This window comes from Oncorhynchus clarkii, unplaced genomic scaffold (genome assembly GCF_045791955.1).
Source record: "Oncorhynchus clarkii lewisi isolate Uvic-CL-2024 unplaced genomic scaffold, UVic_Ocla_1.0 unplaced_contig_13881_pilon_pilon, whole genome shotgun sequence".
NCBI classification, from domain to species: domain Eukaryota; kingdom Metazoa; phylum Chordata; class Actinopteri; order Salmoniformes; family Salmonidae; genus Oncorhynchus; species Oncorhynchus clarkii.
The window spans coordinates 1-25,189 of NW_027259694.1; the positions used below are offsets into that span (position 1 = coordinate 1).

The 25,189-nt window shown below is 40.1% G+C and overlaps 1 protein-coding gene across 1 annotated transcript; it reads right to left on the reverse strand.

Annotated features, from left to right (window-relative positions):
* Positions 1–1,163: 1,163 nt before the first annotated feature.
* Positions 1,164–25,110, reverse strand: LOC139400701 (trichohyalin-like; the record flags this gene model as incomplete). Its single annotated transcript, XM_071145390.1, has 5 exons — positions 24,412–25,110; positions 23,313–24,360; positions 5,452–6,048; positions 3,317–4,549; positions 1,164–3,168 (listed from the first exon to the last, which is right to left on the reverse strand). Coding segments are annotated over exons 1-5 (5,582 nt in total), but the record flags the coding sequence as incomplete, so codon positions are not given.
* Between the last annotated feature and the right edge of the window lie 79 nt (positions 25,111–25,189).

Genomic DNA, 25,189 nt, shown 5'->3' on the forward strand with positions numbered 1-25,189 from the left:
TACATATTCAATGGAGAATCTCTACTGGGGACCTCCTCCGAGTTGAAAAGAATTCAGCTGCGTTTTAAACAAGGCTGTGGGAACAACTATGAAGTGAAAGGAAGAAAGAAACATTTTAACTCATTTGTTGATTTGTCTTTTATTCTCTGGTTTGTTACAACACAAAGACAGAAATAGCATCAGAATATATAAAGCACAGTCACAGATAGAAAAATTAAACATGTGACATCATAAGAACAGCCCTTAGCTGTGGTATATTGGCCATATACCACACCTCCTCTGGCCTCCCTGCTTAATTATACCGGCCCCATTCAAATAGGGCTTCAATAGACTGCTGCTTTATCACGTGTATATTGTGGATGGTAGTATTTAGTGAAATTGACAGTGTCCTTGAATGGAGACTAACTAAAGTGCTCAACATGCTAATTTCAGACTTTAGGAAAATGACACCCTAGCATATCGATAAAAAATGACCAACAATCCAGCAACATGTTTACTTTCATGAGTCATGGCCAGTCTGATCTGTCCAAGGAAAAGGCTTTGAACAAGGATAATAAACAATAAATCTAACAAATAGGTTTAGAAACCATAAATGGAGTTTTGGACAATTCCCCTTCATGTACTGATGTTCTAGGACAGAGAATATCTATTCAAAATAGTATCAGGCAGCTTTCACATCACAGGAGAGTGACGTGAAATCCCATGCACAAGCACACAGCCGCAGATGTTCTGTGTGGGAGTCTAACCTCTTGCATCACGCTCACTCTGAATTATCTTTGGTTCACACTGCTGCTCATTTCACCGCAGTCTATTTAAAAATGTATTAAGTTACAATGTTTATTAGTTATAATAAATTGGGTGCTTTGAGCACTGAATACTGATTGGCTGAAAGCCGTGGAAAAAGACCGTATACCACAGGTATGACCCAAAAATATTTTTACTGCTCTAATTGTGTGGGTAACCGGTTTATAACAGCAATAAGGCACCTCAGAGGTTTGTAGCATATGGCCATTATACCACGGCTAAGTGCTGTATCCAGGGGCTCCGTTGTACATAAGAACAACCTTTCACCTTGGTACAGTATATTGGCCATATACCACACCGGCTTGGGCCTTATTGCTTAATTATACCAGTCCCATTCAAATAGGGCTCAAGATACTCACTGTACAACACATTTATACAGGTGCTTTATCTCTTCCTCATGCGTCTCTTGTAATTCATTGATTTTCTCAGTGAGTTTTGTTTTATCATGACCATATAGAGCATTCAAAAGATCATACTCCACTTTGTGCTTTAATATCAGTTTCTCCTTCTCTTCTTCATGTTGATCCAATAGTTTTTGGAAGTCATTTTCATATTTCTCTTTAAAGGTATTCATTTCCTCTGCAAGTCTTCTGGCCTCTTGTTCATATTTATCCATCATTTCTTTTGTTTTTCTTTCATAATCTGCCCTCATTTCTTTCCATTTCTTCTCTTCTTGTTCTCTCCTGACTTTATCTTCCTTCTCCTTCCTCCTGTTTTCTTCTTCACGTTCTTGGTGAAATGTTTCCTCCAGTTTTCTTAGTCTTAGTCTCTCCTCCACTCTTCTATTTACATCCTCTTGAATTCTTCTTTCATGTTCCTCTCCACGTTCTCTCTCCCACTGCTCTCGTTGCGTTGTCATTTTGTCTGTCAACTCTCTCCTCTTTTCTTCAAAGTCTTTTTCTATTCGTTCTCTTTCTTTCTGCTCGGTTTCTCTCCTCTGATCTTCTGATTCCTTCATCTTTATTCTATCTCGTTCCCTCTCTCTTTCAAACTCCTCTCTCAATCTCCTCTGTTTTTCCTCTTGTTCTACAAGAGTTTGTACCTCCTTCTGTCTCCTCAGCCTTTCTTCTTCCTGTTGTCTGTCTCTTTCTTTCTTCAACTGTTCCTCCCATTCCTCTTTTTCACTACGCATTACTTCTTGGAGTTCTGTTTGACCTTTCTCTGCTTCCTCTATTTTTCTTTGCCACTCTTGTCTTTCTTCCTCTTCCTTCTTTCTCCTCTCATCCTCTTCTTTTTGTCTCATTTTAATTTCTTCCTCCTGTTCCCTTTTTAGTTTATCAAACTTCCATTCCTGATTTATTTGCCGTTCTTCTCTGTCTTTCTCTTCTTTTCTCAGTTTTTCAATCCTCATGTTATATTCTTCTTCCTTTTCTTTTTGGAGGTTTTTCAACTTTATTTCCTGAGTTTTTATCTCTTTTTCCATCTTCTCTTTTTCTGTGTCCCATATTTCTTTTTTCAACTTTTCATCCTCTTTCCTTTTTTTGTCCTCCAACTCTCTTTCTTCCTTCTCTGCTTTCTCCTTGTCTCCATGCTCTTTTCGAATAGCTTCCTCTCTCTCTCTCAACATGTTTTCTCTCAGCTGTCTTTCCCGCTGAACTTTCAATCTCTCCTCTTCCAACTTTGACTTCATCTTTTCCATGTCTGATTCATGTCCGACCTTCAGTTTCTCCATGTCAGCCTTTATCTCCGCCTCTCTCTCCTTCAGTATTGCTTCCTGTTTTTGTTTAATGGCTGCCTCTGCCTCCTGGAACATCTCATTGGTGTAGAAACTGCCCTTGTTCATGGACACCATTTTGTTCATCTTCTTAATCAGCTCAGTGACCTGTGTGCAGTTATTATCGTTGTTGTTGTTGAAGACATGGAATCTGTCTCCACAATCTCTGATCAGTTTATGCAGTTTGGCAATCTTGCTTTCCCCAATGTAATCTTGAATTGATTCATTTTTCAAGTCACCTCCTCTAGTAAACAGAACTAAGCAAAACATTCCTGCCCGTGGACCAAAGGTTTTCTCTATGAGGTCCAAAGTGTCTAGCTCCTCTTTCGTGATTCTCCCGATAGTCAACACTATGATAAACACATGGGGTCCAGGAGCTGACAGGGAAACACATTTCACTATCTCTTTCTGAACATCTTTATTAGACAATGTTGTGTCAAAAAGACCAGGTGTGTCCACCACAGAAACTGTTCTTCCATCAACTTTGCCGACTGCCTTCTTACAAACTGTTGTCACAGAATCAGTGCTGGATTTAGACTTAAATTCATCTCTGCCCAGGATAGTGTTTGCAGAGGAGCTCTTCCCATTGCCAGTTTTCCCAATCAGCACCACCCGTATGCACTCTGTGCTGGAACACTCCATTTCAGCACCTACAAATTAAATAATAAATGATAAGATATGAATGTTAATTACTGCATGAACTGATATTGAAATCAACATTGAAGGTTCATAGTGTTAAATCATTGCTTTCCCAATCACCCCCCAGTATTTGTTCCTCCCTGTGTTCAACAAACTCACCTTGTGACATGTTCCTGATTCTCTCCTCTAAATCCTTGATTCTTCTGTTTTGGTCCAGTTCTGATTGGTGTTTAGCCTCCATGTACATGTACAGAGTGTAGCAGGTTCTGTTCTGATCCATCATTTTGACTATTTCTGTTACAAGTTCTGTCGTCTGCTTAGCATTCCCAGTCTTCGAAGCATCAAAGATTTTAAACCGCCCTCCGCATATCTTGATCAGTTGCTTTGTGTCTGCATTTTGTTCCACAAAGTCAACTGCAGTTTTATCAACTGGAATGTTATCCTGTCTAAACAGGACCATGACAAAGTCATTGACTCGTGAGCTGAGAATCTTCTGGATGGTCTCCAGCTCTCCTTTGTCTTCATCAGTAATTGGACCCAAAGGTACGACCATGAGGAAAGCATGGACTCCAGAGTCACAGAGAGAGACACAGTGGAAAGTCTCACGCATCACTTCCTCCTGAGTGAGATGTGTTCCATACAGAGCAGGCAGCTCGATGAGGGTGACCGGCCGACCACACACCTCTCCTTCTCTCTTCACACACACTGAGGAGGAGCTGGACTTTGGACTGGACTCTGTCTGACCCAGTATGGCATTGGCTATAGAAGTCTTCCCAGCTCCTCTTCTGCCACACAGCACCACGTTCAGTCTCTGAGCCTTTGGTGTCATGGTATCATGTGTCGTCTCTTCATTGGAGGTGAGGTATCTCCATTCATTCTCCTCTACCATCTTTTCTATCTTTTGAGTTAACTTTTTGTGGTCACTTCCTTGTTTGTACATTTCATGATGCCTTCCTCCACATTCTTCAATCATTTGTCTCAGATGAGGATTTCCTGTGACTTCCTCGTGAGTAATAATCACCATTGAGTACTTGAAGGCCTCTTTACCAAATATGCTCAGGATCAACTTGAATGTGTTTCTGTTCTCCTCTGTGAACTCCTCAGGCTTCAACACCAGCAGGACCCCATGAGGCCCAGGAGCAGAGAGGGACTTACATCTCTCCATCTCCTGCATCAGGGACTCCACAGGCAGAGCAAAGAAGTCTGGAGTCTTTACAACAGTAACAGACTTGCCATTCACCTTCCCACTGGCTGACTCACATTGCTGTATTTTGGTAAACAAACTAGCAGAGAGGCCTATTCCTGGAAAAGCCCCTTGCTGTAGGATAATGTTCCCCACTGTTTTCTTCTTGTCGTCACTCCTCCCCAGCAACACTATCCTGAGTTGAGACTCTGTAAATTATATGTACACATTGATTAATATAAAGATATGCAGATAAAACATAATGTAGTTTATCAATATTCATACTGGATTGTACCTGATGCAAATTAAAATGGGCCCTTTTATTGTGATGCTTGTGATTAAAAAGCTTGACAGCAATAGACAGTAATATTAAGTAAGTACATGTGGATTAAATCCTCAATTAATCTAATATGATGTCCTACTATTACAACATATTACATGACCCATGTACCAATGTCCCAATGAATTCTACTAACATAATCTAACTTCATTATAAAAAATGAACATTTTGAATTCCTGCTCTGCAAGATGAGTACATCATAGTTAGTCAAGTGAATAAGAAAACAGTTATCTATTTACTTTCACATGTACATTCAACCTACCCATCTGTTATATCGTTTTTTCCTATCAAGATAGACATTTTGAAAACAGAGCTTCAAAAATAATGATAATTTGGACAAATTTTAACTGATCCGTAGCCATCCCACTTTAATATAGAAGTGGCAACATGGTGTAAACGAGAATGAATTTCATTTTTCCCGTTTCAAGTCCAAATCATCCTAAAGTGTCTGAAATTGATTGTAGTTCAATGAAGTTACTTTAACAACGATTTTAATCTTGTTTACAGTGGCCAGGTAAACACAACCAAAGCATGGGTTGCTGTCTTACCTTTTCCAAAAAGTGCTGACAGGGTAATGTGGGGGGACTATCACTATAATACTGTCAACTTATATTCAATGCTCATCTCACTATAACTTTTGTCAATGTGCTGTATACTTACCAACTTCTGTAAATGTATCAAAATTGTACAATTGTGCTGAAACTCCTTGTTCCAAAACAGCCTTTCCACGTTCTTCCTCAGAGGTAGATTTGAGACTTCCATCAGTTTTACTCCTGTGGATTTCCTCTTTCCCTTGTACCATGCCACTTGTATCTTCAAATACATCACAGGTGAGATAGTCTCCTCCATTCTCCTTTACAATCTTGTCAACATCTGCTATAAGTTGAGTGCGGTCACTGAGGTGCATGAGGTGCTGCCTCCCTCTACAGGCTCTGACCATCTGATTCAGAGGGTGATCCTCATCCATGTGTCCCCTCTTGTCTTCATGAGTTGTCAGTACCATTGAGTAGTCAAAGGACCGGTCACTGAGGGTGTCTAGGATGGTCCTGATTCTGTCTCCCTCTTCCTGTGTGAACTCCTCAGGCTGCAGCACCAACAGGAACACATGAGGTCCCGGGTCAGACAGAGTGACACACCAACGCAGTTCCTCTGAGAGTTTGTCATGTGACATGTTAGGGTCTAACAGGTCTGGAGTGTTGATCACAGCTATGTGTTTGTCCTCCACCTGACCCCTGGCTCTCTCACAGTGGTTGTGTACATAGTTGGGGTCAAATGCCCCTCTGTCCAGGATGACGTTCCCAACAGCACTCTTCTTAGAGCCATTCTTGCCGAGCAGCACAATCCTTAGCTCTGTAGGACTTTCAGACACTGTAACATAAACACCACCACAACCTTATTTAAAATGTTTGCTGTAAAATGTTTGTTTACACTAACATTCTTTTTTAGCTTTTCGTTCAGTATTACACCATGAACATTACGCACCATATTACAACAGAACAACATAAATCCACAACTCTACAATCTAGAGAAATCAAAAATCAGTTGAAATAAATCAGGTTGATATTTTATTGATCACTCACTCTCTGGGCGCAATATTTCCATACTTCTGCGTTTCTGGGCCCCTGGATTCGAGACTGAAAACATATTAAATTAACACAAGCATTAGTATTTTGTAAAGTTGTTAATGTTGATTGTCGCTTGAATTGAATATGTGTAACTCAGGGTAGTATTAAATGAGTGATTTAAAGACTAACTGAAAAAAAAATGAAAAAGAATGACAGGTTATTTGCACAGAGATTAAGATCCTCTGTCCAACTTTCATCGTATTAACTCTCCTGTCGGATTTATCTATAGTTATGCACATGCTACAATTATAAACTATGTGGCTTGAGTCCTGAATGCTGATTGGTTGAAAGCCATGGTATATCAGACATGTATCCTGGGAATTACAAAAACACACTTTTTACTGTTCTAATTATGTTGTAACCAGTTTATAATAGCAATAAGGCACCTCAGGGGTTTGTGGTATATGGCCAATATACCACGGCTAAGGGCTATGTCCTAAGAACAGCCGTTAGCCACGGTATATTGGCCATATATCACACCTCCTCGGGCCTTATTACTTAATCATAGCAGTCAAAACAAGTTAAATTGACATCCATTGAAGGAAAATGATCAGGAGAGTTTAATAAGGGCAATGTATCTTTTCTCTTGCAACATATTCTTAAACTCACAATAATTATTATTGTGTAGGAAACCAAATTTAGCTTCTTAGCTTAAGTTAATTAGATATTCCTCCTTAATTTGCTCAATAACATCATGGGGAAATTATTTATTGGCAACTCCTCTCTTGCTGTGAAAAAATAAAATAATGTTGGGGCTAGTTTTCGTCCCTTATTGGCAGATTTTTCAGCGGTCATTGGGCTAGACATTTTAGCATGACCTGGCAACCGATGCCGCTTCTTCAACATTCCAGACCCTGCAGCCACAGCCAACAGTTAGCTAGGCCACGGTTACTGTACTATATTGTCTTCGGCACCCCAGTAAATTAGTTCATGATAAATCTTTTGACAGTGATTATCAAACAACGTAAATTTAGCCACCAATGTAACTCCCAACTATGTTGCAAATGTGAAGTGTAAGTCATGCCTATTGATCATTATCGCATGTGGATACTCACTTTATTAACCATAGCTGTTAAAGCTAGAAGAGGGAGAGAGCTGCCGCTCTGGCAGGCATGGGAGGGGGCGTACCGCAGAGTTTCTAAACCCAGAGATGCAACATTGCAAGACTTCAGGGAAAGCTTGCGAAGCAGACTAAGCCTGGGTATGGGGTTTAATAAGTCAATGAGAGAAGTGAAAAATTATTCCTTAGTTGTTAATTTTCTCGAAATCTAAAGGCACAGCGTAGATTCGAGCTGATGTCTTAAGTATTTGAACATGTTATTACTCCAACTTCGTGAAAGTGACAAACTGGCAAGTTTTAAGTTTTGTCAAAACTAGTTTATATCAAAGGAGTGCCTTTCAGTTGACGGCTTGTACATGTGCACAGACGACCTTCCGCCCCAGTGACTTGATTCTGCGCATGAGCTTAGTTAGCTTGCAAACGTTGCCATGACATCGCCTACAAGTGTGATCATGACATCACAAGTGTCAGGGATTTCTATTGGGTAAGGAGTTTTAGCCTATCTTGTGATAGTATGATGAGCTAGTGACACCGGGAGTTACTCTTTTTTTACATTTTTTTATTTATTTTATTTTTTATTTTTATTAATAACAATTCAATACATAAAGCACATGAGGGAACACAAGCATACATAGATTACAAACAATAGACAATCGAGCTAGGGGGTACAATATCACATTAAAATTACACAAGGACCTTAAGGGACATGCATATACTTACAATTCTAACAGCTTTTTTGTTAGTAGAGCATTTAACCGTCTTAAAATACAGTTACATTTATTTTTGTAGGGTATGAAAATGTGGTTTTCTGTTTGTAAATTTACATTTGTGTATATGAAATTTGGCCAAAAGAATAATGAAATGAATTACATAAAAATGATTGCGCTTATTTCTATTGTATGTAAAGAATCCAAACAGTACATCTCTCCACAATAGTGTAAAATCTTCATAAATGTGTTCAATTATAAACCTACTGATGTCTTGCCACAGTTACTCAACTGAATGCATTCAACCAAAATGTGTCTTCCGCATTTTACCCCAAACCATCTCAATAAGAGGTGCGGGGCTGCCTTACCGGCATACGTAATTTTAATTCCATTTGACATGTATTAAATATCTCCTAACTTTTGCAACACGCGGAGGCTCTACCCTGTTGCCGCTTTGATGTATGATTGGCAGCATAAATGAAACATTTCTCTCTACAGCATCAGTCGCGTTCGGATCTGTACGGGCGCTTCCGGACAAATCAGTTAAAATTACACTTCCCGAGACAATCCTATCAGTTCCGAAACAGACCCGTGACATTTAGATTATTAACATTCAGGTATTACATTTTTATTAATAAACTAAAACAATAATATGGTGCCTGCCCGATGAAGGCCTTCTCCAGAACCCCTTGTTTGAGATATTTCCGGTAAATTATTTTCCACAGATACAGCATAGGGTGTTGTAGGCCATACTAGACGAAGAGCAGTTGCCCAGTATGAGCCCCCCAAAATAATATTTTGCCAGTTTGGCAAATTCAGTTAGAAATGTAGGCCAACAATATGAATTATACGTTACAATATTTGATGAACATCAGGCCAATATATATATTTTTGAAGTTATACTGCTCTTACCTTCGTCTCTGAATGATGCAGAGTCCGCCATTTCATCGTTAAAATGTCTGCACTGTGACAGATAAATGTGAAAGTGAAAGTTGCAGCAAAACGCGTGCCTCCTACGTGTTAAAATGACAATTTGTGGAGAGACTTCAATCTACGTGTTGAATATGTTTACAAACCATTAACTTGCACATTTGTAATCAGAATAACAATAAGACTGAATGTTCTTCACCTGGCATACAGTGCATTCGGAAGGCAGTCAGACCCCTACTTTAAAAAAAAAAAAAAAATCCACATTTTGTTACGTTACAGCCTTATTCTAAAATTGATTAAATCGTTGCCCCCTCATCAATCTACATACAATACCCCATAATGAGAAAGCAAAAACAGGTTTTTCTATATTTGAGCAAATTTATAAAATAAACTAAACTTAAATATTACATTTGCATAAGTATTCAGACCCTTTACTCAGTACTTTGTTGAAGCATCTTTGGAAGCGATTACAGCCTCAAGTCTTGGGAATGACGCTACAAGCTTGGCATACCTGTATTTGGGGAGTTTCTCCCAATCTTCTCTGATCCTCTCAAGCTCTGTCAGGTTGGATGGTAAGCATCACTCGAGGAAGTCTTGGTGCTTCCAAACTTCTATTTAAGAATGATGGAGGCCACTGTGTTCTCTGGGACCTTCAATGTTGCAAAACATTTTTGGTACCCTTCCCCAGATCTGTGCCTCAACACAATCCTGTCTCGCCGCTCTACGGACAATTCCTTCGACCTTATGGCTTGGTTTTTGCTCTGACATGCACTGTCAACTGTGGGACCTAGTGGTTAGAGTGTTGGACTAGTAACCGAAAGGTTGCAAGTTCAAATCCCTGAGCTGACAAAGTGCCATTCTGCCCCTGAACAGGCAGTTAAACCCACTGTTCCTAGGCCGTCATTGAAAATAAGAATTTGTTCTTAACTGACTTGCCAAGTTAAATAAAGGTAAATTAAAAAAATAAATCTACAGGTGTGTGCCTTTCCAAATCATGTCCAATCATTTGAATTTACCACAGGTGGACTCCAACCAAGTTGTAGAAACATCTCAAGGATGATCAGTGGAAACAGGATGCGCCGGAGCTAAATTTCTAGTCTCAAAGCAAATGGTCTGAATACTTATGTAAATGTGATATTTCAGCTTAATATTTTTTCATAAATTTGCACACATTTCTAAAAAACTGTTTTTGTCATTATGGGGTATTGTGTGTAGATTAATGAAGGGAAAAAACATTATAATCAATTTTTGAATAAGGTTGTAACGTAACAAAATGGGGAAAAAGTCAATGGGTCTGAATACTTTCCAAATGCACTGTACTTTATATTGCATACCCAAGTCATCTAAGTTAATTAAACACAGCTCATTCAGCCAGATGGCAGTTGGAAAAAAACACATACACACATACAGCTTCCAGTTGAAGCTTTTGAGAGTGTTTTGGCAAACACTGTTCAACAACAACAAACAGTTATTGTACAATTCAAATAAATGTTATATTTGATTGACATTGGGTATATACTGTGCACATCCCCAATCCCACATCAAAGTAATAAGCTAAATCACTTGATTTGATGTTACTCTGAAGTGATTTCAGTTGGTTAGGTAGATCAGGCTAATCAAAACAAAACTGTAAAGACAGATTGATAAAATCTCCAGGTACAGTACCTCTATGTAGTATTATTATAAAATAGTCCATCCCTACCATGGCAGACCCGAGAATCCAGGCCACAACGCCACCTACTCCAGGAACACTGTCAAAAGCACTGATCCATAAGTGCATCGATGACGTTGTCCCCACAGTGACTGTATGTACATACCCTACCAGAAGCCACGGATTACAGGCAACATTCGCACTGAGCTGAAGGGTAGAGCTGCCGCTTTCAAGTAGCTGGACTCTAACCCGGAAGCTTATAAGAAATCCTGCTATAGATAGGCACTACAGAGGGTAGTGCATACGGCCCAGTACATCACCGGGGCCAAGCCTCCTGCCATCCAGGACTTCTATACCAGGCAGTGTCAGAGGAAGGCCCTAAAAATTGTCAAAGACTCCAGCCACCCTAGTCATAGAGTGTTCTCTTTGCTATGGCAAGCGGTAATGGAGTGCAAAGTCTAGGTCCAAGAGGCTTCTAAACAGCTTCTACCCCCAAGCCATAAGACTCCTGAACATCTAATCAAATGGTTACCCAGACTATTTGAAGTGCCCCCCCGCCCTCTTCTACGCTGCTGCTACTCACTGTTATTATCTATGCATACTCACTTTGATAACTCTTCCTACATGTACATATTACCTCAATTACCTCGACACCGGTGCCCCAGCACATTGACTCTGTACCGGTACCCCCCCTGTATATAGCCCCTCTATTGTTATTTACTGCTGCTCTTTAATTATCTGTTATTCTTAGCTTAGCTTTTTTTTTAGGTATTTTCTCTTAAAACTGCATTGTTGGTTAAGGGCTTGTAAGTAAGCATTTCACTGTAAAGTCTACACCTGTTGTATTCTTTGCATGTGACAAATACAAATTTGATTTAATTTGATTGATAGCAGACATTCCCATTTCCATTGTTCCTCAAATGCAGTGTATGATATACCATTTTGTAGCTCAGAGTCTCTACTTTTATATAATGTAAAAAACACAATTTCAAATTTTGCTACATGAGACCGAATCCAGGTGGCGTGTCACATATACCGGCTGTGATATCCTGGCTGTGATATACTGGCTGTGATATACTGGCTGTGATATCCTGGCTGTGATGTCCTGGCTGTGATATACTGGCTGTGATATCCTGGCTGTGATATCCTGGCTGTGATATCCTGGTTGTGATATCCTGGCTGTGATATCCTGGCTGTGATATCCTATCTGTGATATCCTGTCTGTGATATCCTGGCTGTGATATCCTGGCTGTGATATCCTTGTTGTGATATCCTGGCTGTAATATCCTGGCTGTTATATCCTGGCTGTGATATCCTGGCTGTGATATCCTGGTTGTGATATCCTGGCTGTAATATCCTGGCTGTGATATCCTGGCTGTGATATCCTGGCTGTGATATCCTGGCTGTGATATACTTGCTGTGATATCCTGGCTGTGATATCCTGGTTGTGATATCCTGGCTGTAATATCCTGGCTGTGATATACTGGCTGTGATATCCTGTCTGTGATATCCTGGCTGTGATATCCTGGTTGTGATATCCTGGCTGTAATATCCTGGCTGTGATATCCTGGCTGTAATATCCTTGCTATGATATCCTTGCTGTGATATTCTGGCTGTGATATCCTGGCTGTGATATACTGACTGTGATATCCTGACTGTGATATCCTGGCTGTGATATACTGACTGTGATATCCTGACTGTGATATACTGACTGTGAACACAACATGATTCTCTCTAGGTGTTAGGCTCCCATAGAAGTCTATGTTAAAGGAGCGCATTAAATACTATGTTTGCCTGTAGAATAACTTGTCTGTATTGTGTTTGTAGAATAGGGGGAAGCTAGCATACTTGAAGATGGTCTAATCTAAATTTGTGTCAGTATGTTGGTATGTTTTCTGTGGTTGTACATTGTCCATTTCCAGTGTTTTGTGAACATTGTCTCTCCTGAGTGTAATTTAATGTGGTTTTCATAGTATTTCTAAAGCCTGTCAAACTCAAACCCTTCCGCTCGTCAGTTCAAAATAAAAAGATTTGAAACAAGCTTCCATTTTCTTATGGAAACATTAATTAATACCCACAGTACACAACGACATAAGCGATATATTACAGTGGTTCTGATAACGTGTGAAATAGTAAAAAGCCATTGCTGTCTGAAATGTATAGAGGTAAGAATACTTACTGCTGGTCATCTCCTGAATTCAGCAGTGGAATCCAGGGGTGTGGTAAGGCTATTGTAGGTGTATCCAGGACGTCAGAACAAGTCTTTTTTAATACTTTAAAAAAAATGTCACCTTTATTTAACCAGGTAGGCCAGTTGAGAATAAGTTCTCATTTACAACTGCGACCTGGCCAAGATAAAACAAAACAGTGCGACACAAACAACAACACAGAGTTACACATGGAATAAACAAACATACAGTCAATAATACAGTAGAAAAAGTCTATATACAGTGTGTGCAAATGAGGAAAGATAAGGGAGGTAAGGCAATAAATAAGCCATAGTGGCGAAATAATTACAACATAGCAATTAAACACTGGAGTGATAGATGTGCAGAAGATTAATCTGCAGGTAGATACTGGTGTGCAAAGGAGGAAATAAATAACGGTATAGGGATGTGGTAGTGGGCTGGGCAATGTGCAGGTGCAGTGATCTGTGAGCTGCTCTGACATCTGGTGCTTAAAGTTAGTGAGGGAGATATGAGTCTCCAGCTTCAGTGACTTTTGCAATTGGTTCCAGTCATTGGCAGCAGAGAACTGGAAGGAAAGGCAGCCAAAGGAGGAATTGGCTTTGGGGGTGACCAGTGAAATATACCTGCTGGAGCGCGTGCTGAGGGTGGGTGCTGCTATGGTGACCAGTGAGCTGAGATAAGGCGGGGCTTTACCTAGCAAAGACTTAGATGACCTGGAGCCAGTGGGTTTGGCAACGAATTTGAAGCGAGGGCCAGCCAATGAGGACATACATGTCGCAATGGTGGGTAGTATATGGGGTTTTGGTGACAAAACAGATGGCACTGTGATAGACTGCATCCAATTTACTGAGTATAGTGTTGGAGGCTATTTTGTAAATTACATTGCTGAAGTCAAGGATCGGCAGGATAGTCAGTATTACAAGGGTATGTTTGGCAGCATGAGTGAAGGATGCTTTGTTGCGAAATAGGAAGCCGATTCTAGATTTAATTTTGGATTGCAGATGATTAATGTGAGTCTGGAAGGAGAGTTTATAGTCTAACCAGACACCTAGGTATTTGTAGTTGTCCACATATTATAAGTCAGAACCGTCCAGAGTAGTGATGCTGGACGGGCGGGCAGGTGTGGGCAGCGATCAGTTGAAGAGCGTGCATTTAGTTTAACTTGCATTTAAGAGCAGTTGGAGGCCACGGAAGGAGAGTTGTATGGCATTGAAGCTCGTCTGGAGGTTAGTTAATACAGTGTGCAAAGAAGGGCCAGAAGTATACAGAATGGTGTCGTCTAATCAGAGAATCACCAGCAGCAAGAGCGACATCATTGATGTATACAGAGAAAAGAGTCTGCCCGAGATTTGAACCCTGTGGCATCGCCATTGAGACTGCCAGAGGTCCGGACAACAGGACCTCCGATTTGACAAACTGAACTCAGTCTGAGAAGTAGTTGGTGAAGCAGGCGAGGCAGTCATTTGAGAAACCAAGGCTGTTGATTCTGCCGATAAGAATGTGGTGATTGACAGAGTCGAAAGCCTTGGCCAGGTCGATGAATACAGCTGCACAGTGTTGTCTCTTATCGATGGTGGTTATGATATCGTTTAGGACCTTGAGCGTGGCTGAGGTGCACCCATGACCAGCTCGGAAACCAGATTGCATAGCGGAGAAGGTACGGTGGGATTCGAAATGGTCGGTGATCTGTTCGTTAACTTGGCTTTCGAAGACCTTGAGTCCAGAGTGTCCCTCCCTTTAAAGTGGGGGATGACCGCGGCAGCTTTCCAATCTTTGGGGATCTCAGACGATACAAAAGAGATGTTGAACAGGCTAGTAATAGGGATTGCAACAATTTCGGCAGATAATTTTAGAAAGAGAGGGTCCAGATTGTCTAGCCCGGCTGATTTGTAGGGGTCCAGATTTTGCAGCTCCTTCAGAACCTCAGCTATCTGGATTTGGGTGAGGGAGAAATGGGGAGGCTTGGGCAAGTTACTGTGGGGAGTGCAGGGCTGTTGACCGGGGTAGGGGTAGCCAGGTGGAAAGCATGGCCAGCTGTAGAACAATGCTTATTGAAATTCTCAATTATTGTGGATTTATCGGTGGTGACAGTGTCTCCTAGCCTCAGTGCAGTGGGCAGCTGGGAGGAGGTGCTCTTATTCTCCATGGACTTTACAGTGTCCCAGAACCTTTTGGAGTTTGTGCTGCAGGATGCAAATTTCTGTTTGAAAAAGTTGGCCTTTGCTTTCCTAAATGCCTGTGTATATTGGTTCCTAACTTCCCTGAAAAGGTGCATATCGCGGGGGCTATTTGATGCTAATGCTTTACGCCACAGGATGTTTTGTGCTGGTCAAGGGCAGTCAGGTCTGGAGTGAACCAAGGGCTATATCTGTTCCTGGTTCAAATGTTTTTTGAATGGGGCATGCTTATTTAAGATGGTGAGGAAAGCACTTTTAAAGAATAACCAGGCATCCTCTACTGACGGAATGAGGCCAATATCCTTCCAGGATCCATGGGCCAGGTTGATTAGAAAGGCCAGCTCGCTGAAGTGTTTCAGGGAGCGTTTGACAGTGATGAGGGGTGGTCGTTTGACCACAGACCCATTACGGACACAGGCAATGAGGCAGTGATCGCTGAGATCCTGGTTGAAAACAGCTGAGGTGTATTTGGAGGGCAGGTTGGTTAGGATGATATCTATGAGGGTGCCTGTGTTTACGGATTTGGGGTTGTACCTGGTTGGTTCATTGATAATTTGTGTGAGATTGAGGGCATCAAATTGAGATTGTAGGATGGCCGGGGTGTTAAGCATGTCCTAGTTTAGGTCACCTAAAAGCACAAGCTCTGAAGATAGATGGGGGGGCAATCAATTCACATATGGTGTCCAGGGCACAGCTGGGGGCAGAAGGTGGTCTATAGCAAGCGGCAACAGTGAGAGACTTGTTTCTGGAAAGGTGGATTTTTAAAAGTAGAAGCTCAAATTGTTTGGGTACAGACCTGAATAGTAAGACAGAACTATGCAGGCTCTCTCTGCAGTAGATTGCAACTCCGCCCCCTTTGGCAGTTCTATCTTGTCGGAAAATGTTATAGTTAGGGATGGAAATTTCAGGGTTTTTGGTGGCCTTCTTAAGCCAGGATTCAGACATGGCTAGGACATCAGGGTTGGCAGAGTGTGCTAAAGCAGTGAATAAAACAAACTTAGGGAGGAGACTTCTAATGTTAACATGCATGAAACCAAGGCTTTTACGGTTACAAAAGTCAACAAATGAGAGCGCCTGGGGGATGGGAGTGGAGCTAGGCACTGCAGGGCCTGGATTAACCTCTACATCACCAGAGGAACAGAGGAGGAGTAGGATAAGGGTACGGCTAAAGGCTATACGAACTGGTCGTCTAGTACATTCGGAACAGAGAGTAAAAGGAGCAGGTTTCTGGTCACGGTAGAATAGATTCAAGGCATAATGTACAGACAAAGGTATCATGACAGGGCTTCTTTATGACTGAAAGCTGACTGAAACATTATATAAAGACTCAGATGTAGAAGACATAACATGTATTTAAACTGAGCCATGGACTCTACACCTATTTCATGGCTTTTCTTATATCTTGGACTGGACATTGAATTGCCAGAGCTCCATCCAGCCCTCGTAAAAGGACATACATTATATTACAGAACTCTTGACTGAAAAGCACAGAAGAAATGGTGATGGGGACCTCTTGCTTTTCAACTGTCACCAGACGTTGAGCACACACACTGGCTTCAAGGTGTAGCCAACTGCTGCTGACCGTTTTAAAAGCAGTTAGCATGCAGTGGAGAATGTAATGACTACCTGGACCCAAAGTGTGCTTCTGGAAACCTGTGGAAATATGCCCTAAATTGCAGGTGTCGTCTTGTAAACGTTTGGTTTCTGGTGTGTTTCTGCTGGATAAAAATAAGGCTACTATAGATCTACTGCTCATTGAAAGCATGGGCATGTGCGATTACCCTTACTTGCATTCTAAATAGTAGACTGATTTTTTATAGTATGTGCAATTGTTTGTATATCCTGGATATTACGAAAGTTGTCCAACAGGGGTCGATTCAGGGTCATGTACTTTTTACTGTTAACATTAACAATAACAATATTAACCAAAATGTAACCTGCACTTGTACAGTGCATTTGGAAAGTATTCAGACCCCTTGACCTTTTCCACATTTTGTTACGTTACAGCTTTATTCTAAAATGGATTCAATTGTTTTTTTACTAATCAATCTACACACACTACCCCATCATGACAAAGTAAAAACAGGTTTTCAGAAATATCACATTTACATAAGTATTCAGACCCTTTTCTCAGTACTTTGTTGAAGGACCTTTGGCAGCGATTACAACCTCCAGTCTTCTTGGGTATGACGGTACAAAATTGGCACACCTGTATTTGGGGAGTTTCTCCAATTATTCTCTGCAAATCCTCTTAAGTTCTGTCAGGTTGGATGGGGAGTGTTGCTGCACAGGTTCTCTTTTCAGGTCTCTTTCTTCCGGGCTCTGGCAGAGCTACTCTAAGAAATTCAGAGACTTGTCACAAAGCCACACCTGCGTTGCCTTGGCTGTATGCTTAGGGTCGTTATCCTGTTGGAAAGCGAACCTTCACCCCAGTCTGAGGTCCTAAGCACTCTGGTGCAGGTTGTCGTGGGATAATCAGAATTTGTTGGTAACATATGTAAGATGTTTTATATTCATCAAATGTGTGTAAGTTAATTCTCATCAGAATGGTATTTTTGTGTAATTCTGTGGTGAGGTTGCAGTTATCTGTTCTATGTCAAAACTAAGTTGCCTGGGCCGCTGAGAGGGGAGAGGTCAAAGTGTCATCATGTGTAAACATATCTTTTACTCCCTACCTTTTCTAGTGGGGAAAGAAGGGTTGCAGTGTTGTTTCTATCTTAAACTATAGCCTCACCCTCCTCTCCGTGAGTTTGTCCAGGAGTTTGTATTTAGAGTGGGTTGTATATAAATGACAATTTGATATATGCCTGTTGATATGGATGATTGGTTTATGGTTTCACGGGTTTGGGAAAGGAGACAAAGCTGAACGATGAGTTATGTCTATGCTGTCTGACTATGTGTGTCTTTGCTATTAAAGGAACTCAGTTGCATTGTAAGGAGGCTCTCAGAGGATTCACTGGGAGACACTGAATCAATCTGAGAGTCACAGGGTTGTGATAGAGCTCATATAATTAAAGATGGACTTTGATAACTAACTCTGACTTGTGTGTGTGGTTTGCTCCCATGATTTGGTAAATAGAGGACATTTCCACGACAAGGTTTTCATCAAGGATCTCTCTGTACTTTGCTCCGTTCATCTTTCCCTCGATCCTGACATCCCCACAGCATGATGCTGCCACCACCATGCTTCACCGTAGGGATGGTGCCAGGTTTCCACCACGTGATGCTTGGCATTCAAGCCAGAAAGGTCCATCTTGGTTTCATCAGACCAGAGAATCTTGTTTCTCATGGTTTGAGTGTCCTTATGTGCTTTTTGGCAAACTCCAAGCGGGCTGTCGTGTGCCTTTTACCAAAGAGTGGCTTCCGTCTGGCCCATCTACCATAAAGGCCTGATTGGTGGATTGCTGCAGAGATGGTTGTCCTTCTGGAAGGTTCTCCCATCTCCACAGAGGAACTCTGGAGCTCTGTCAGAGTGACCATTGGGTTCTTGGTCACCACCCTGAACAAGGCCCTTCTCCCTCGATTGCTGGCCAGCTCTAAGAAGAGTCTTGGTGGTTCCAAACATCTTCCATTTAAGAATGATGGAGGCCACAGTATTCTTGGGGACCTTTAATGCTGCAGACATTTTTTCGTACTCTTCCCCAGATCTGTGCCTCGACACCATCCCATCTCAGAGCTCTACGTACAATTCCTTTGACCTCATTGCTTGATTTTTGCTCTGACATGCATTGTCAACTGTGGGACCTTATATAGTCAGGTGTTTGCCTTTACAAATAATGTCCAATCAATTTAATTTACCACAGGTGGACTCCAACAGAGTTGTAGAAACATCTCAAGGATGACAAATGGAAACAGGATGCACCTGTGCTCAATTTCGAGTCTCATCGCAAAGGGTCTGAATACTTGTAAATGCAAATAAGTAATTTATACATTTGCAAAAATGTCTAAAGACCCGTTTTCAGTTTTTCATTATGGGATATTATGTGTAGATTGATAAGTGAAAGAAAATAATTTAATCCATTTTAGAAAAAGGCTGTAATGTAACAAAATGTGGAAAAGGTCAATGGGTCTGAATACTTTTCAAATGCAGACATTGCTCATTCTCATATTGCTCATTCTGACATTTTGTAATTTCTAGTTTTTTTCAAACTTTTTGGATTATGTGTGTATTCTTATTGTATTGCGCTGACCTAAGGGCTAAATATCAATTACCTGTTGTGTCTTTTTTCCTTAATCTACATTTAAGGTCAATTTATTTGGTTTTTCCAAAATTCATTACATGTTAATATTTCAAATCAATTTCATCCACATTTAAGATCAGCATATGGCATCTATCGGTGCTCATCGTTACCACAACAAACTGCATGGAATATTAGACAGACATGGTTACTCAAAGGGTTTGGTCACTGATCTTTATCATTAAAGAATCTAGGGATAAGAGAGCTATCAGTCGATGATGATATTTGCTGCGATCAGTTCTTAATTTGAGCCGAATCCTGACGGAACAGGATCCGAAACCTCTCAGTTCTGGAATTCCGGCACCTATTTGCCTGGATCCGGTAGCTCTCCTGGCATGACAAATCATTGTCTCTGTTTGCAATGTAAAAATTTAAATAAAATCGATCAGAATTGGGCTATATCAAGTTGCCTCCTTGTTAAGAGTGAGTATTTAATTAATAAATAAATAAACAGAACACAACGAACACGACCAACGCACTGACATGGAACGGAGTCAATAACACCAGAGGAAAGAACCAAGGGGAGAGACAGATATCGGGAAGGTAATCAAGGAGGTGATGGAGTCCAGGTGAGTGTCATGATGCGCTGGTGGTCGTGATGATGGTGACAGGTGTGCGGGATAATCAGCAGCCTGGTGACCTAGAGGCCGGAGAGGGAGTATACAGTAACAATCTCTTTCACAGAACTAGAATTAGATTCTATTATGATCGCTCTCCCCCTCTCTCTGCTCTGAAAGAGATGAGCCTGCAACTCTTTCTCCATCTCTCCAGCATTGCACTTCATCATTTATTTAAAATAATTAAATATGCCCATTTGATTTATTTTCCTTGTTATAGAATTGCACTGTTATGTTAGATATGCAACATTATTTGCTAAATATATTACACGTTGTAGGCGGTAGAGCGCAGGCGCGAACACATCTGCTTTTTGAACGGACAGTAGACCTAGCCCACTTAAGCCACAAAATCTAAAACCAACCAAATCTGTTCGGGAACATCGATATTGACATGTTTTCACAACTAACCTTATTTCATTAAACTGTTAGAGAGCCCCTCTCTCTGCACGTCTCTACCCACTCGAGAAGGTTATAAAGCAGAGCGAGAGAGAACGCGATGGAAGTGGTAAGATATTCTGTAAGGTCAGCCTATTAATAATTCAAAATATAAAATATGCCCTATTGTAACTATATTCTAACCATGGACATTTTCTTATTTGTGTTGTACTTAAACATATTTTGCTAATGTCGCCAGTCATGTAGAATTGCCTAACCCTAACCCATGCAATGCTTTATTAGATGGTTATCTGCAGCCATAGCTGCAGGAAGTAGGGGTGCTGAGGGTGCTACAGCACCCCCTGAAAAATCAGAAAACAAATGTTTTTTTATAAACAACATTTTTTATTTTTATTTTTTGTAGTGCACTGGACCTTTAATAATCCTGTATTAGAGGACCAATATAGCAGTCTGCAGGCAGGCAAAATGTTGTTTTTTTTACAGCAAAATGTCACAGTCTCCTATACATTTCACATAGTCTACTATACATTTCACATAGTCTACTATGCATTTCACATAGTCTACTATGCATTTCACATAGTCTACTATGCATTTCACATAGTCTACTATGCATTTCACATAGTCTACTATGCATTTCACATAGTCTACTATGCATTTCACATAGTCTACTATGCATTTCACATAGACTACTATGCATTTCACATAGTCTACTATACATTTCACATAGTGTACTATACATTTCACAGAGAACGTTTATTTTCACACACCCAATCAGAGTCTAAATATTTAGAATGCAAGAATGGGTATTCAGACATGCCCCTGGACGACAAGACATTGAGATTTGGGAACTGTTGTTAACTGAATGAAATAAATCAATCATTAACAGATGTGTTGATATATGTCTCTTTTGTCTTTTATTCTCTGGTTTGAACAGCACAAAGACAGAAATAGCATCAGGATATATAAAGCACAGTCACGGATATAAAAGTTAAACAGATGAAATCAACAGATAAAAGCAAGGCAGCGGCTGCTAGTACAGGCCAGGAAGGCAATGGGTGTGTACGAAATATGTAATCATACTAAATACTATTTCTAATGTACTGTTAAGTAAAAAATGAATGCAGTAAGCAACAAATATAAACATACTAGGATCTAGGATCAAACATTCTAGGCTCATACATACTAGGACCATACATACTAGGATCATACATACTAGGATTATACATACTAGGATCATACATACTAGGACCACACATACTAGCATCTAGGATCAAACATTCTAGGCTCATACATACTAGGACCATACATACTAGGATTATACATACTAGGATCAAATATACTAGGACCATACATACTAGGATCATACATACTAGGATTATACATACTAGGATCAAATATACTAGGCTCATACATACTAGGATTATACATACTAGGATCACACATACTAGCATCTAGGATCAAACATTTTAGGCTCATACATACTAGGACCATACATACTAGGATCATACATACTAGGATTATACATACTAGGACCAAACATACTAGGCTCATACATACTAGGATTATACATACTAGGATTATACATACTAGGACCAAACATACTAGGCTCATACATACTAGGATTATACATACTAGGATTATACATACTAGGATTATAAATACTAGGACCAAACATACTAGGCTCATACATACTAGGATTATACATACTAGGCTCATACATATTAGGATTATACATACTAGGATTATATATACTAGGACCATACATACTAGGATTATACATACTAGGACCATACATACTAGCATCTAGGATCATACATACTAGGATTATACATACTAGGACCAAACATACTAGGATTATACATACATACTAGGATCAAACATACTAGGATTATACATACTAGGACCAAACATACTAGGATCATACATACTAGGATTATACATACTAGGACCAAACATACTAGGATCATACATACTAGGACCATACATACTAGGATCATACATACTAGGATTATACATACTAGGACCAAACATACTAGGCTCATACATACTAGGACTATACATACTAGGATCATACATACTAGGATTATACATACTAGGACCAAACATACTAGGATCATACATACTAGGACCATACATACTAGGACCATACATACTAGGACCATACATACTAGGATCATACATACTAGGATCATACATACTAGGATTATACATACTAGGACCAAACATACTAGGCTCATACATATTAGGATCATACATACTAGGATCTAGCTTAATATTAATTACAGAGAAATTATTTTATAGAATAGCATGTCATATCACTTAATCCGGCATAGCCAAAGACACGACACTACTATATACATTTCTATTTTTTCATACCCAAACAGCCTACTATTTAGGATGCAGGTACAGGTGTCCGGACTCTGACAATTTCTCTGGGAAAGTGCAGGTGAACATTCTGCACATTTGTAAGTATCGTTCTATAGCTATTGCAGTTTAAACATGTGATTTACAACACTTTCGTTAAAGGAACATGGAGCAAAGATCTTAATATTATACTATTTCAGCTTTTACACCATCTTCATCCTCCTCCTTCTCATCATCATCATCATCATTACTTTCCAGTAGGTATTGACATTGTATGTACTACGTTGTATTTACATACAGTATAGACATATTAATATCCGTCAGTAATGTTGTTATTACTATTTTAAAACAAATCTATGTATTTGGGCATTAAATATCATAGGGAAAACCCTTCAATCTCAGAGGGTTATGCCTTATTTGAATGTGACTAGTATAACTAATGCATGTAGTTATTGTCATGTGGTCAAGACTCTCAAATTATAGTACATTTGTTTACCACTTGTTTACTGATTCCCCTTAACGTTGTCATGTTTTCTGTCTCTTCTTTATGTTTTATCTCCAATTGCTTCATTTTATCAGTCAGTTCTTTTTCATTATGACCATATTGACGCTTTAATTCATCAGTCTCCTTTTTGTGCATTTGCATAAGTATCTTCTTCTCTTCTTTATATTGTTCACACGTCTCTCTAAAGAAGTTTATTTCCTCTGCTTGTGCTCTGGCCTCTTGTTCATATTTATCCTTCTTTTCTTTTGTTTTTCTTTCATAATCTGCCCTCATTTCTTTCCATTTCTTCTCTTCTTGTTCTCTCCTGACTTTATCTTCCTTCTCCTTCCTCCTGTTTTCTTCTTCACGTTCTTGGTGAAATGTTTCCTCCAGTTTTCTTAGTCTTAGTCTCTCCTCCACTCTTCTATTTACATCCTCTTGAAATCTTCTTTCCTGTTCCTCTCCACGTTCTTTCTCCCACTGCTCTCGTTGCGTTGTCATTTTGTCTGTCAACTCTCTCCTCTTTTCTTCAAAGTCTTGTTCTATTCGGTCTCTTTCTTTCTGCTCTGTTTCTCTCCTCTGCGCTTCTGATTCCTTCATCTTTATTCTATCTCGTTCCCTCTCTCTTTCAAACTCCTCTCTCAATCTCCTCTGTTTTTTCTCTTGTTCTACAAGAGTGTCTGCCTCCATCTGTCTCCTCAGCCTTTCTTCTTCCTGTTGTCTGTCTCTTTCTTTCTTCAACTGTTCCTCCCATTCCTCTTTTTCACTACGCATGACCTCTTGGAGTTCTGTTTGACCTTTCTCTGCTTCCTCTATTTTGCTTTGCCACTCTTGTCTTTCTTTCTCTTCCTTCTTTCTCATCTCATCCTCTTCTTTTTGTCTCATTTTAATTTCTTCCTCCTGTTTCCTTTTTAGTTTATCAAACTTCCTTTCTTGATTTTGAAGCTGTTCTTCTCTGTCTTTCTCTTCCTTTCTCAGTTTTTCAATCCTCATGTTATATTCTTCTTCCTTTTCTTTTTGGAGGTTTTTCAACTTTATTTCCTGAGTTTTTATCTCTTTTTCCATCTTCTCTTTTTCTGTGTCCCATATTTCTTTTTTCAACTTTTCATCCTCTTTCCTTTTTTTGTCCTCTCTTTCTTCCTTCTCTGCTTTCTCCTTGTCTTCATGCTCTTTTCTAATAGCTTCCTCTCTCTCTCTCATCAGTTTTTCTCTCAGCTGTCTTTCCTCCTGAACTTTCAATCTCTCCTCTTCCAACTTTGACTTCATCTTCTCCATGTCCGTTTCATGTCTGACCTTCAGTTTCTCCATGTCAGCCTTTATCTCCATCTCTCTCTCCTTCAGTATTGCTTCCTGTTTGTGTTTAATGGCTGCCTCTGCCTCCTGGAACATCTCATTGGTGTAGAAACTGCCCTTGTTCATGGACACCATTTCGTTAATCTTCTTAATCAGCTCAGTGACCTGTGTACGGTCATCTTCAACTCTGTTGTTGAAGACATGGAATCTGTCTCTACAATCTCTGATCAGTTTTTTCAGTTTAGCACTCTTGCTTTTCCCAATGAAATCTTGAATTGATTTCTTTCCCAAGTCATCTCCTCTAGTAAACAGAACTAAGCAGAACATTCCTGCCCGTGGACCAAAGGTTGTCTCTATGAGGTCCAAAGTGTCCAGCTCCTCTTGTGTGATTCTCCCGATACTCAACACTATGATAAACACATGGGGTCCAGGAGCTGACAGGGAAACACATTTCACTATCTCTTTCTGAACATCTTCATTAGACAATGTTGTGTCAAAAAGGCCAGGGGTGTCCACCACAGAAACTGTTCTTCCATCAACTTTGCCGACTGCCTTCTTGCAAACTGTTGTCACAGAATCAGTGCTGGATTCAGACTCAAATTCATCTCTGCCCAGGATAGTGTTTGCAGAGGCGCTCTTCCCATTGCCAGTTTTCCCAATCAGCACCACCCGTATGCACTCTGTGCTGGAACACTCCATTTCAGCACCTACAAATTAAACAACAAATTATAATAAATTAATGTGAATTACTGCATGAATTGATATCGAAATCAACACA